This window comes from Chiloscyllium plagiosum, chromosome 3 (assembly GCF_004010195.1).
Source record: "Chiloscyllium plagiosum isolate BGI_BamShark_2017 chromosome 3, ASM401019v2, whole genome shotgun sequence".
NCBI lineage: Eukaryota > Metazoa > Chordata > Chondrichthyes > Orectolobiformes > Hemiscylliidae > Chiloscyllium > Chiloscyllium plagiosum.
In genome coordinates this window covers 71,473,683-71,489,183 of record NC_057712.1, presented here as the reverse complement: position 1 = coordinate 71,489,183, position 15,501 = coordinate 71,473,683, and the positions used below count along the sequence as shown (strand labels likewise).

The 15,501-nt window shown below is 40.3% G+C and overlaps 1 protein-coding gene across 2 annotated transcripts in view; it reads left to right on the top strand.

Moving 5' to 3' along the window:
• LOC122545131 (gap junction Cx32.2 protein-like) overlaps nt 1–15,077 on the top strand; it is a 22,986-nt gene extending 7,909 nt beyond the window's left edge. Inside the window, exons 2-3 of one of the 2 annotated variants that reach the window (XM_043684285.1) lie at nt 316–362; nt 13,481–15,077. In XM_043684285.1, coding sequence (XP_043540220.1) covers nt 13,497–14,399 — 903 coding nt within the window. In that variant the 5' untranslated portion in view covers nt 316–362; nt 13,481–13,496 and the 3' untranslated portion in view covers nt 14,400–15,077. The remainder of the gene's footprint in view (nt 1–315; nt 363–13,480) is intronic. The other variant, XM_043684291.1, reaches the window with a different exon arrangement.
• The last annotated feature ends 424 nt before the right edge of the window (nt 15,078–15,501 follow it).

Below are 15,501 nucleotides of genomic sequence, written 5' to 3'. Positions count from 1 at the left end.
GGCTGGTGGCGTAGGGGTACAGATATATTTAATGTTTTTTTATGGAAATGCTGAACTAAATTTGACACCAATATGTTCCATAGCAATGCGCTGCACGAATATAAATAGATCAATTGCATTATTGAACTGGCAGTCCCCAAACTGAAGGGCAGTGTATCATTAGCTCTGCTGCCAGGATTAACATAGAGTGGAATAGGAGGAAATGTTTGCCCATTTTATTGATAAAGAATCTCCATTTTATTTCCATTACTCTGTAGCAGAGCAAAACTTTCGACTCTGTTTTGCAGCATCATAAATATGTTAACTTTCTTTCAGGAGGAAATACAAATCAAATATTACTGCCACATTGGAGGATCTTATCGGTTGGTATCAACCTCCTACATTCCTACTGCCATAAAAGATTCCTTTTTATCTTAAGTAACAAACAGATGTTGCCAATAGTAGGCACTGGTGTTCTGAATTTTTGATATGATTTGTGGAATGTGAATATTGGTGATGTGGAATGTGGACATTGCCTGACCCTAACTGCTGTTGAGTAAGTGACACTGTGTCAACTTCTTGAGTTGCTATAATCCAATCGTGCAATACATAGGGCCATTGAGGAGGGAGTGCCAGGTTTTCGAACTAGTGACAGTGAATAAACACTGTGCGTAGGCTTAAGTAGGTGATGGCCACTAGTATTATTACTAAACTATTAATCCAGAGACCCAGATGATGTTCTGTGTACCTGAGTTTAAATCCTGCCAAGGCAGAAGGTGGAATTTGAATTCAAAATAATTTGAAAGTAAGAGTTTAATGATGATCATGAATCTATTATTGATTGTTTGCAAGAACCCATTTGATTCAGTAATGTCCTTCAGTGAAGGAAACTTCCATCCTGATCTGCTCTGGAATACATGTGGCTCCAGACCTATAGCAATGTGGTTGACCTTTAAAGGCCCTCCAGACAATTAGAGATGGGTAATAAATGCTGGTCCAGCCAATGACGCCCACATAGTCTGTATTGTGTTTGACTTGGAGTGGAACATGCAGTTGTTGACTGTCCACATATCTGCTGCTCTTGTTCTTTTAGTAGTAGGGATCATAACTTTGGAAGTGCAATTAAAAAGCCATGATGAATCGCTGCAGTGTGTTTTGTACTTTTGACATGGAACACCTATTGTGGAAGGAGTGAATGATTAAGGTGATGTATGAGATGTCAATCAAGCTGCTTTTGGCTGCATGGTGTTCATCTAATTGAGAGTTGCTGGAGCAGCATTCATCAAGGCAAGTAGAGTATATTCCATCAGAATTTCAGGCTTGAGCTTGTAGGTGGCGAACAGACTCTGGGGAGTCAACATATGGACTAACTATCACAGAATTCTCAGCATCAGACATGTTCTTGTAGCCATAGTTTTTATATGGCTGTTCCAGTTAAGTTTCTGGACAATGATAATCAACAAGAATTGATAGTAGGACTCAGCAACAATATTACTGTTGATTCTGTCTTGTGATCTCCCTGGAGGCCACTTTATTGTCCAAATTCTGAATGCCGTTCATCTCTTGTTACTTGTGAGCATGGACAGCTTCAGTGTCTAATGGACAGCTTCAGTATCTATGAAGTTGCAAATGATACTGAACATTGTGAAATCATTGATAAACATCCACTTCTCACCTTATATTGGAGGGAAGATCATTGATGAAACAGTTAAAGATGGTTGGACGTAGAATAATACCCTGGCAAACTCCTGCAGTGATATCCTGGGAATGGGCTGAATAACCTTGAACATCCAGCAAACCTTCTTTGTGCTGGGTACGATTAGTAAGATCTGGAGCCAAGTGGGCCTAGTGTACCCCAAACTAAGCATTGGTGAGCAGGTTATTTATGGGTTAGTGCTGTTTGATAGGACTGTTATGACATGTCTGTCAATGCACAGTGGAGTGAATATGCTTAGTCTCATCAGGTTCCCACAAACAAAAAAACTATTGAGTATTTCATACATTAAAGAATAGAAACGGTAAATTTTAATGTCAGAAACACAGTTCCCAGCAGCAGAATGGGGGAAACACCCATGTTGTTTGGCTGGGAAGGAATCGGCTATACGCAATCAGTCAAATAATTAAGCAGAGGACTGGGACACCATGAATCAAGCATTATATATGGTCATGAAGCTGTCATTCAGGCAATGGGGGCACAAATTTGTCTCCATTTTTAAGTGGAATCAGATCTGACTACAGTGCTTCAGAGCTTCCTGCATTACACTGTCAGCCACCTTGAGGGTCACCTGATAAAGCAGAGCAAAAGCCTTCATCTCCCAAAACAGCACCTTGGGTTTCTGCAGCACTGAATCCACAGAGTGGAGCATGAGACAGTTAGCAGGGGAAGGTTGAATGGTTAATAAATACAACTTCACAATTTAGCCTGCAGGATTGCCTCCAGGTTGTACAGGAACAGTGGGATGTATTGTTCCCAGGGAAAATAAGAAGGGAGCCTTCCACCTGATCAAAGAAGACTGAACAAAGATAGCAGCAGAGGTCAGTGGGTATGGGACTCAGCAACACATCCAGATCCAGCACTGACCTCCTCCACACTGGGCAGAGTCTGAGTGAATGCTGAGAGAGCATTGGCTCTCCTGTGGGGCAGTATGCCATGGGCAAGTTGCTTGATAGAATTGAATGCACCCCCCCATCCCCCACCCCCACCCACAGCAGCATAATAGCTGCAAGCAAGTGACCAGCTTTGGTCTCAGTGTCATCATCCTCCAAATACCATGAGAGTGGAAATAGGTACAAGAATTGGGAAGACCCATTATGGATCAGAGCAACGCCTGATAAATATGCCAATCAGACATGAACATTCACTATCCTCTTCTGCCTGAATTGTTTATGTTCTCCATGCCCAAGTATATGCATATTCGAGGGGCAGTTTGCTTCATTGACACGAGTCCTGCATCATACCACAGGACAATAGAGCATCAAAACCCCAGAGAGCACAGTGACACATCTTTACCTGGCACTCTCCACCAGCAGACAGATGCTCACCTCATTGGGGAAACATTTATGGTTACATGAATGTTCATGCTGGTCTCCAGGTTGATAATGAACCGTTAGTGTAAGCCACATGGCATCAGCAAGAGTTGCAGTATGTAATAGGGGATCATCTTGTGGACATACATGAAACTATGCACAGCCATTCACAGACAATGGAGAAGCCCATCCAGTTCATAAAGTCCTGCCATGTCTCAGATGTCTAAGCTCATAATTTCCTCTATAGAGTCTCATGGAAAGCCAGATCCAGAGGACCTCTCTGATTGCTGAATATCTGCTTAAGTTTTCATGCAATCACTTTGACCATTATCTCAATGCAATAGTGGCCTGGACTTCCCTTCACATCTTCCCTTCATCTCCAATAGACAGACTAGCACTGTAACACTGAAAGGGGGCGAGAAAAACAGCCTACTGGCTTTTGTTTATTCATTTATGGGATGTGAGTGTTCCCACCACTAATTGCCTTGAAGAAAGTAGTGGTGAGCTCCAGACCTGAATCATTACATTCTTTGGGGTGTAGGCACCTCACAATGCTGCTAGTGAAGGATCTCCAGGATACTGACCCAGCAACACTGAAAGAACAAAAACATAATTCCAAGTCAGGAGGGTGTGTAGTTCGGAGGAGCTTTTACAAGTGGTGGTGTGCCCATGTATAAGCAGTTCTTGTTTGTCTAAGTGGTAGAGGACATGGGTATACGATATGCGGTCAAAGAAATTTGGGTGAGTCACTGCAGTACATCTTGAAGATGGTATACACTGCTACCACTGTGTGACAGTGGATGCAGTGCCAATCAAATATATTGTTTTATCCTAGATAATATCAAATTGATTAAATTTTGGCAGAGCTGCACCTCCCAGGCAAGTGTGGAATAGTACCATATTCCTAACTTGAAACCCTGTAGATGGTGAAAATGTTTTATGGAGACAGGAGGTGAGTACTTGGCACAGAATTCCCAGCAGATAACCTGCTCTTGTAGCCATAGTATTTAACTAGCCACTTTAACAGTCTCTGGGCAATAGGTACCACCTGGATGTTGATAGTGGGAGATTCAACAATGCTAATGCCATTTAGCATCAAGGAGTGAAGATCAGGTTTCTCATGTTGAAGATGAGCATTGAATGGCACATGTGTGGCATACATTACCTGCCATTTATCAGCCTTGAATGTTGTCCAGGCCTTGTTAGATATGGACTTAGAGAGCTTCAGTATATGAGGAGTCATGAATAGTGCTGAATATTGTGTAATAATCAGTTAACATGCCCATTTCTGATGGAAAGAAGGTCATTGATGAAGCAGCCAAATGTGGCTGAGCCTAGCTCACTACCCTGAGGAACTCCTGCAGAAATGCCATGGGGCTGTGATGACTGACCTCCGACAACCATTCTCCTATGTGTAAGGTATGACTCGAACCAGTGAAGCGCTTTTTTCCTTGATTCCCATTGACTCCAGTTTTGCTCTGGACCCTTCAAGCCATATTCAGTCAAATGCTATCAAGGGCAGTCGCTCTAACCTCACCTCGGTGCTCAGCCTGTTGTCCACATTTGGATAAAGGCAATAATACCTTAGTTCAAACATGTAGCCAAGTGATCCTAGTGGGATCCACATTGAAAGCCAGTGAATACGTTATCCCACTGTAAGTGCCGCGTAATAGCTCTGTCAGTGATCCCCTCCATCACTTTGCTGATGATCAAGAGACAACTGATAGGGTGGGATTTGACACAGTTGGATTTGTTTACAGAACATACTTGGGCCATTTTCCATGTTGCTGAGTAGATAATAGAGTTGAAAATGTGTTGCTGGAAAAGTGCAGCAGGCCAGGCAGTATCCAAGGAGCAAGAGAATTGACATTTCGGGCATGAGCCCTTCTTCGGGCATGAGCCCTTCTTCTTGAAGAAGGGCTCATGCCCGAAACGTCGATTCTCCTGCTCCTTGGATGCTGCCTGACCCTGCTGCGCTTTTCCAGCAACACATTTTCAGCTCTGATCTCCAGTATCTGCAGTCCTCACTTTTGCCTAGATAATAGAGTTGTCGCTTTTCAAGAACAGCAAGGTTGTGAGAGTGTAGCTAGTCCTGGTGAACAAATCTTCAGTACTATTATTAAAAACAAAATATTGTAGATGCTGCTAGTCTGAAATAAAGATAAAGAGCAACCCATTACTAGAAATGTCAACACCATTTCACTCTCCAATCCAATCCTCTGGCACTTTCACCATACCAAGCAATGTCAGGGATTGTGGCAAATTGTTCCGTACAACTTCCTTCAGCAACCTTGGTGCCAACCATCTGAACTAGGTAATTTATTCTCTCTAAGCACAGCTAGCCTGTCTTCTACATCTTTAGAGCAACTTCCAATTAATTCTTAACTTTACTATCTCCACTTTTTGTTTGTGGAAATTCAGCACAACAACTCTTAGGGCAGCATGGTGGCTCAGTGGTTAGCACTGCGACCTCAGATTTCCAGAGACTTGGGTTTGATTCTGGTCTTAGGTGTTTGTCTGTGTGGAGTTTGTTTGTCCTCCCTGTGTCTGTGTGGGTTTCCTCCCACAGTCCAAATCTGTGCTGATTAGGAGGATTGGCCATGGTAAATTGCCCTGTAGTATCAAGGGGTGTGTAAAATAGTGGATTAGCCATCTGAATTGCAGGGACCGTTGGGGAGGTACTGGGCGCCATGCCTTTTGGAGGGTCAGTGCAGATGTAATAAGCCGTATGGCCTCTTGCTACACCCTTGGGACTCCAGATCATTTTAGAGGATGGTTAAGAGTCAATCACATTGCAATGAGTTTGGAGTCACATGCAGGCCACACAGAATAATGACAATTGATTTCCAAACCTAACAAATACCAAAGAATTAGGTGTGTTTTGTGAAAATCTAATATTTTCATGATTATCTTATTTCAAATTTATTCAATTACTTGAATTTAAATTGCCCAGTGTGATTGAAATGCATGTTTCCAGAGGATTAGCTCCGACCTCTGGATTTAGTACAGTAACATGATTACTATGATGCTGTTTGTTGTTATATCTTCTATTGAGAGTTTTCATTAAATGTTTATAATTCATATGTGAATAGCCAAGTCAGAATGACTGCACATAAACCCTTACATCAATGATAGATTTATCCAACCACATAAATATAGTTGGATACCTCATTACATCTCCAACAGTGGAAGTGTTCATTTGGTTGTATGCTTTCGAACATTGAGAAGCCATCTCTTTGATATTATTAAAATGTCCTATTATGGAGTTTTTTTAAAAAATTCTGTGTTTTAGGCTAATACAGTTAGTTAGGCAGTTAGTTAACTTCTTCCCATTAGTTTCTTTGGTTCAGTGCGAGTTGTGTTGAGCTTGATGGAATAATTTTTGCCACAAGGCCAAATGGGTTTTCTCATTGTTTGTTAATCAGCCCCCTACTGTACACCCTGCACACCCACGATTGTGTTGCCAAATTCTGTATGAACACTATCTACAAGTTTGCTGATAACACCACCGTGGTAGGCCGATCTCAAACAATGAGGAGTCAGAATACAGGAAAGAGATAGAGTGCTTTGTGTCATGGTGCAATGATAACAACCTCTCTCTCAACGTTGGCAAAACAAAAGAACTGATCATTGGCTTCAGGAAGAAAGGAGGAGGAGGACATGCCGCTATCTGCATCAATGGAGCTGAGATGGAGAGGGTCAAGAGCATCAAATTCCTTGGAGTGACGATAACCAACAACATGTCCTGGACCTCCTGTGTAGATTGTTATGAAGATGTGGGTGTACTGTACCTTTAAGAAAGTTATTAGCTAGTAGAGCTACCTGACAGCACCAACAATTATGTAACATTTGTTCAAACAACTCGATTAGTTGGTTGCCTGGAGACCAAAACAAATTCAAATTCAACCAATCAGTTTAAATTATACACCAAAATACCATCCTTTAATCAAGTTTTAATTGATTATATTGACAAATCTTAAAGCCAATGACACAATCCAATGCTTTGGGATATAAAACCAGGGAACATTGAACAGTTGGGAGGAGATCTGCCATGCCACCAGCATGTAAAGACTGCCTAAAAATAGCTCTCTTAAAGGTACCTTTATCAATCAGTAAACTGTGAAACAGAATCCCCAAGAAGAAGAAAAGAAGAACGGAAGGCTGCCTGGTTTTGGAGATAAGAAGTTTTGGTTTGTAAATCTTAATCAGGATTTTCATTGGACCAGCATTGTAGAAGGGAAAGTAAAAGATAAGTTAGAGGAAGGAGTTGTAAATAGTTGCTAGTTGATTATTCTCTGTTAAACTTTAAGAAATAAAGTTGTTAATTTTTACTTTGAATAGTTCTCAGCCTCTCGAATGTTCACAGATTGCTGCATGGGATAAATCCTTTCTGCATTGTTGGTTTCGATCAAGCAGGAGGGGTTACCTTGTATCATAACAAGATGCAATGGCCAACATAAGAACTAGGAGAGGAGTAGGCCATGTGGCCCTTTGAGCCTGCACCGCCATTCAATAAGATCATGGCCGGAGGCACAACAATGCCTCTTCTTCCTCAGGTGGCTTAGAAAATTTGGCATGTTCATAAGGACCTCACAATCTATAGATTATGATGGTGCTGTCACTTTAAAAGTTTATTTTCTCCTTGGTGTTTTTCAGGAGATGTCATAAAGGCTGATGTGCTGAAGTATCTAGTTTACCAATGGCAGGGGAATGGCCAGATCTCCTAGTTCAGGTTTTTTTCTAGCTTGGTTTTTTTTGCAACAGACACAAGATGCTGAAGTCCAGAAAAGGTTTCCAAGCTTCAGCAGTTGATTCCTGACTGCTTTTCTCTCTGAAATCTCTTTGAAAGTTGTTCCATCCTACCTGCAAGAATCTGTTTTTTGATTTACCTTTTTGCCAAGGCATGTATTTTTTGGGATGTTACTGGATTGGAACAACTTCTTAGTTAAGTTGCTGTATCCGGTCGGTTACGTTTTTCAATAGTTATTCTAAATTCCATTTTCTTTTGTTCATGTTTCAACTGTTGTGTTTAAATAAAAATAAATTCTGTTTTGCTTAAAGCTGAGTGGTTTGACCAGCTGCATCACATCTGGAATATCCATTCACATTTACCTTTAAGATAAGAACAAGTTAGGGTCTAGGCTACTTAAACTATTTTGAGGGATGCCTGGCCTGGTCCATAACAAGATGCACCAAACAAAACATTCTATCTGTATGTATGATGGTCTGGTTCGGCAACTGCCCTGCCCAGGACTGCAATAAACTGCAGAAAGTTCTGTGAACAACCCAGACAATCACAAAAGCCAACCTCCCATCCATGGACTCCATTTACATTTCTCATTACCACGGGAAGGCTGCCACCATTACCAAAGTTCCCCCCACCACCTCTCAAACACCCCAGTAATGCTCTCCTATGACCAATTCCATCAGGCAGAAGATACAGAAGCTTGAACACACTCACCAACAGGTTCAAGACCAGCTTCTTCCCTGCCATTATTAGACTGCTGATTGGACCTCTTTAAGTTCAAAAAACACTGATCTTGCTAATGCTGATCTTGCTTTGTGCACCTCCTGTGCAGTGTAACCTTGTATACCTCACTCTGTCTAAGCACCTTATGGTCTGTATGTCTGTGTTTGCTAAGATTTGCCTGTATTGCTTGCTTTTCACTGTACTCAGGTACATATGACGACAGGAGAAAGTGAGGTCTGCAGATGCTGGAGATCAAAGTTGAAACTTTATTGCTGGAACAGCACAGCAGGTCAGGCAGCATCCAGGGAACAGGAGATTCGACGTTTCGGGCACAGGCCCTTCTTCAGGAATCGCTTCAGAATGTGGCTGAAGAGCTTCTGTGCAGAGGAGATGACCTGGGGTGTGCAGTGAGAGAGGGACTCACTGAAATCTTTATAGAGAGAGGCAGAGAGCTTCTTCAAGGAAGGCATCCTTGTAAGAGGATTCGCAGTAGGTTGAAATCTTCGAGGACAAAGATTTCAGTGAGTCCCTAACACTCTCTGCTCATTCCTGAAGAAGGGCCTGTGCCCGAAACGTCGAATCTCCTGTTCCCTGGATGCTGCCTGACCTGCTGTGCTGTTCCAGCAATAAAGTTTCAACATATGACGACAATAAATCAATCAAATTTACTGCATGAATTGGCATTTCGGCCCACACAGCAAGTTTCATATCCAATTTCTGTCCCAGTTACCATGCGCTGTTCCCTGAGCCACTTGTCATTCACTGGAAATGCCTGAACTGATCGGAATCCCTGGTGCCAGTGCCGCATTTAAAAAGACATTATGAATGCAGACAGGCATTGTCTATCTGGAGCTGCCCAGCATGATTCCTGACATTTACTCTGGACATGGCAGACAGGAGAAATCGATAGCTCACTTGATACGCTGTGTCCTGGAGGACCTTCTCGATGGTGCACAAGTAGTGCTTCCTCCTTCCAGGACAGCAGTGGAAGCATGTCACCAAATGATGCCTGACTGCTTGGAGGTTGCCACTTAGTGTAAAGCATTTTCAGCCTTTTGGAGGAATGCACAGAAATGTAAGAAGAAGATCAACATTCTTCTCCACTCCACCAGCATAAGTGCCAACATCTTTTCTCCAATACTTCGTACTCCCTGTATCTCTGCTACTGGATCCACCTCTCACCAAGGTTCCTGTTCTACCACTCTCACTAATTAATGCAACATTTTGCCCTCTCACCCTCACCCTGCACACCTTCTGCATTGCCTACTCACTCATTCAGCACCTGTCTCCACAGCAGTAATAGCTGTGCCACTAACTTTCATCTTCCATAATATCCACGTCACTCTCATTCCAGGAGTAAAACAGCTGACAATAGGGCTTCCCATCATTCGGCTTCTCACTCCTTATAAGTGTTTGATCCTGACTCTGACTGTCCCAAACTATTTATTAGCAGTATTACAATGATTGATGCTGGTGCAACCTGAAATAAAGAATTGAGGTCCAGAAGGGTCTTGAAATGGATCTGTCATGCACCATGAGGTTTCATAGAGGCTGGCACATGCTGGATGCCAATTTCTGTGGATAAGGGATCTATGTAGCCATACCCATGGATTATGCCCAAGACATTGGTGCCCAGTATCAAACACAGAGATATTTTGGAGCAAGTGGTCGGTTAATCCTACTAAGAACCCACTCCGGTTTTCATGTTGAGTTCAACCTGTGGCAAGTTGAATTGTTAATAAAGCTTTTACCAAGCAATAATGAGCATCAATTGGGAACTTGCTGCTGCCTTGTGAGAATCTGCCACACTATTTGGAAAGAGTGTACACGATGCAGCGAGACAATCACAACATTGAGATAAGTCTCACCATCATCTCACCCAATTCCCCCATTCATCTCACCATAACCCAAGGTGCTCAGAGCCTAATCAGATTCTACCCTATGAACTTATTGGTTTCATACCCTTGAATAAGATTCTTCCACTTCTGATATACTGCACTCTAATTTACATTTGCACATTACAGGTTACAAAATCACTCTCTGGTTTAACGTCTAAGAATTGAATTGAATTGAATTTATTGCCACATATACTGAAGCACAGTGAAAAGCTTTGTCTTGCGAGGATAAAGCCCTCTTTTACATGATTCTTTTAGTCCATGTCTTCTCTTATTCAGTTTTAACTGATGTCTGAGTCACTTCATAAATCATACCATAATTTGCACGTTTCATTATATCACAAAATGTAATTTAGGTATACACATCCCATATAAGAAGATTCCTAATCAATTTCATAGAATGGGTAGACCACCTCAACACATGCATGCCATCCTGGAATGCCATAATGATAGCAGATGATTACAGAAATGAAAGGCCCAATGCTCTCTAGTCACCCAATAATATAAATGGCATATAAACAATTACTTAAAGAATCTATCAATATTGATTTGCAAAAGGTCTTCCTACTTTTTGTCCTGAATTGTGTTCACTCTTTGAATTCCTGAGTATTGCTTTGATTGTACCTGTCTCCACAAGAGAGGGAACAAATAACCTCCAGAAAGTTTTAGGGGACCTAGGGGCTTGGGAGTGGGCAGAACTGAAGGAAATCTGTATTAATAAGAAATTGGTGTTGGGGAAATTAATGGAGTTAAAGGCTGACAAATTACCAGGGTCGGATAATCTCTCCCCTGAATACGAAAGGAAATGGACTTGGAAATATTGGATGCATTGGTGGTCATCTTCCAAAATTCTATAAACTCTGGAGCAGTTCCTACAGATTGCAGGTTGGCAAATGCAACTCCATTAATTAAAAAAGATTATAGATCAATTAGCCTGACATCAGTAGTGGGCAAAATGCTCGAAGTTTGTTATAAAAGACATGATTACAGAATATTGAGAAAGCTTTATCAGGTTTGGACTAAGCCATCATGGGTTTATGTAAAGCAAATCATGTGCAATAAATCTACTGGTGATGAAACTAGTAGACTAGATGAGGAGGAAATGTTGGATGTGGTGTATTTGGATTTTCAAAAGTCTTTTGATAAAGTTCTTCATTAGTAGTTAGTGGGCAAACCTAAAGCACATGGGCTAATATATTAATATGGATCAAGAAATGGTTGACAGACAGGAATCAAAGAGTGGGAATAAATGGGTCTTCTTTGAAGTGGCAGGTGATGACTAATGGTGCACCACAGGGATTTGAATCCCAGGTATTACAAGATATCTATAATGACCTGAATGAGGGAAGCAAATGTAACATTTCCAAGTTTGCTGATGACACAAAACTTGTTGGGATTATGAATTGTGAGGAAGATGAAGAAAGTTTCAAGTTGATTTAAACAAGTTGAGTAAGAGGGCAGACAGATGATAGATGCAAGCTGAAAAATGTGTTGCGGGAAAAGCGCAGCAGGTCAGGCAACATCCAAGGAGCAGGAGAATCGACGTTTCGGGCATAAGCCTTTCTTCAGGAAGATAGATGCAATATAGCAGAGAGAAATGTACATTTCTACACATTGTGTGAAAATCAGAGACAAACGTTATTTAAAAGGTGATGTATTGAGAAACGTGGATGTACAAAGGGATCTGGATATACTTGTACAACCTTAAATGAAAGTAGACAGGCAGATGAACAAGCAATTAGGAAGGCAAATGGTAAATTGGCTTTCATTGCAAGAACATTTAAGTTCAGAAGTTAGGATGTCTTACCACAGTTATACATGGCCTTAGTGAGACTACAACTAAATTATTGTGTGCAGTTTTGATCCTTCTATCTAAGAAAGCTTACATTTACCATAGAAGGAATGCAACAGAGGTTCATGAAGCTGATACCAGGGATGGTAGGACTGTCTTATGAGGAGAGATTGGTTCATTCACTAGAATGTGGCTGTATTTACTAGAATTTAGAAAGATGAGAGGAGGTTTGATTGAAGCGTTTAAATTCTAACAGGGCTGAAAAGATGGGATTCAGGGAAGATGTTTTCCTTGGTTTGGCTTCTAGAACCGGCCTCCCAGACTCAGGATATAGGTTAGATCATTTAGGACTGAGATTTGGAAAACCTTCTTTGCTAAAAGGGTAGTGAACCTATGGAATTCTCTACCACCGAAAACAGTGGAGACCAATTCACTGAAGATATTCAAGATTGATTAATGTTTAGATTTTAGAGGCAGCAAGGAGTCTAGAGAGAAAATGGAAATATGGGTAATGAGACAGAGGTATGATCATGCTGAATGGCAGAGCATGTTCAAAGGCTCAAGTTCCTAACTTCAATGTTTCTACACCTACCTTTTAAATAGTTTCCAGTTTTAAAAACAGGTGGAACAGCATTGCAATGAGTTGAGATTAGCTCCAGGACACTAATAGGAAATTATGTTTCAAAACGCTATTAATAATGCTTCTTCTTCAGGAGAAATTCTATAAAGTTTAAGAGAGGTGAGATCAATCATGGCGCATAGTCTTTTCATTGTAAACAATCCTGGGGTAGAATTCTCTTCGGGGATTCTCCTGATCTCCTATTGTTTTTCAGATGAGAAATTCATGACCTCAGTTGAACTTCAGCTACCCTATACTCCTCTACACAAGGGAGCAATCAGGAGTTTCATTTAGACAACCAAGTAGCTACAACTTTTGGTTGCTTTGGTAAATTAATAGTAATTATTTTTCCTAGATTTCTTTTCACTATCTCAATTCTCCAAAATTACTTTTAACAATAAGATACCATTTGTAATGGTTTTAATACATCAATGATATGTTTACATTTGTATGGAAAATACTACCTGAGAGGATGGGGGGGGAGGGGTTACTGAAGGTGTGGTTGATGGCAACCACATTTCTCCTTTTACATTTTCACAAACTGCCTGTATCATCTCTGCAGAAGTTGGAGCAAACGCATGGGAGAGTTCTTACAGAAAATCACCCTAAGGATTCAAAGAGCCAATATATTACCATTCCAGAAATAACCTTAGTGATTTATTTCAAATTCATAATTCAGCATGCATTTAATTTGGCAGATACCGCTTTCGAAGAATGGGAGACTGGACCTTTCTTGGAAGATTGCTGGATAAAGTTCAGTCACAGTCTACAGTTATTGGGAAAATCTGGCTCACGACATTGTTTGTGTTCAGGATCTTACTCCTTGGGGCTGGTGCAGAGAAGGTTTGGGGTGATGAACAGTCTGGCTTCGTTTGCAACACACGCCAACCTGGTTGTGAAAATGTCTGCTATGATAAAGCTTTTCCAATCTCTCACATTCGCTTTTGGGTCCTTCAGATTATTTTCGTCTCGACCCCTACCTTGATATATCTTGGTCATGCTTTACATGTGATCCACAATGAAGCAAAACAACCAACTGATGAAACTAAAACTACTTTCAGACAAATCAAGAAGTCAAAATACACTGTAACACGTGGAAAAGTGAAAATACAAGGAATCCTATTATTCTCCTACTTACTACAAGTTTTCTGTAAAATTTTATTTGAAGTTGCTTTCATTATGGGTCAATGGTATCTATTTGGATTTTCCTTGAGTCCTATTTATGTATGTGACAGATACCCCTGTCCACATAGAGTAGATTGCTTTATTTCACGTCCAACAGAAAAGACCATTTTCATTATTTTTATGTTGGCTGTGAGTTGTGTGTCACTTGTTCTAAATTTAAGTGAAATAATTTACCTTATTTTCAAGGGAATAATGTTTTCTACACGTAAAAAGTATCACCATCACATTCAACCTAGATATGTCTTTGACACTTTTGATAAATCAGGTGTCTCTGAAACCGTATTTCCATCAGATTCTAAATCCGACCTTTTGAAAGGAGAGAAACAATATAATAGTAATGACCCCAGTTCTCAGAATAAGATTAACGATAGCATTGAAACGTCTGTTAAGAAACCAAAGGATGAGCTCGTGAAAATGTCTAAAGGTGAATAAGAGCATGCTATTTCTGAGAAGAGGTAGCTTAATAAGTGCAAAGAATATCAGACAGCAACAAAAATATGGTAACAATGATTGCATTTTTGTATTATGTGTAACAATGTAATAAAAAAAATTGCAGTTAATTATTGTAAAGCAATTTCTGCCCGACTATATGAGGGTAGTTGTTCTGTATAAGTGACTTCAAGAGGCAACTGAATCAAAATTTATAACTAGGCCAATTTTCATCCAACATCCTTGAAAATCGCCTTGCTATACTAGTCATTTATTGTGGAAAGTTATGACAAAAATAATTCAGCGCACATGTGCAATGTGTATACCGATATAACAGCATTTTTGAAACTAGTACATTGTTTGGCAATTGACAGGTGATAATACATTGTTACAATCACACAGATATGTGACAAAGACAATTTAAATGGAACATGGAGCCTCATTTTAAACGTGTATTTGACTGTATGAGAAATGCTGTGAAATGTAGAAGAAGCATTCTAGTTATATGCATGGTAGGTGATTCATTTACAGAATTGGTCATTATTCCATATAGCTAGCTTTAATCATAAGGACCAGAAAATGTCTTCCATTGTCAATTAGTGTTACTGAATTAACTTCAATAAGTCAATTAATTTAATATTTCAAAATTGAAAATTGCAATAAATTTTTTAAAAATTTCAATGTCTTTTGTTTATTTTCTGACAAATATGCAAAAGAAGACAATATTGGCTAACAGTTGATCTTTCTATTTCAGTTCATTATTTTAAGGAAAATCTAAGCACACTTGATAGAACAGGTAAAGTCGAATGTTAAACTAACGTCAAAAAAGAAACATGCAGTTGAGGGTTGAAGGGACAATAAGCAAAATCAAAGAAAGAAAAAAATGAATCTGGAATGGGGCAGCATAGGTTAAAGATAAGGAACTAATCACAGTGTTATTCAGAACAATGCTGTCCATTTAATTGGCATTTTGTCCACCAACTTCATCATCTATCCACTGGCACACCATCCTTCATTGTTTACAATCTGCATGATGCATTGCAGAAACCTTGCAATGTTTCCATGCCTGTAATTTACAAAGTATAAGAATGTGCAGCACAGGAGT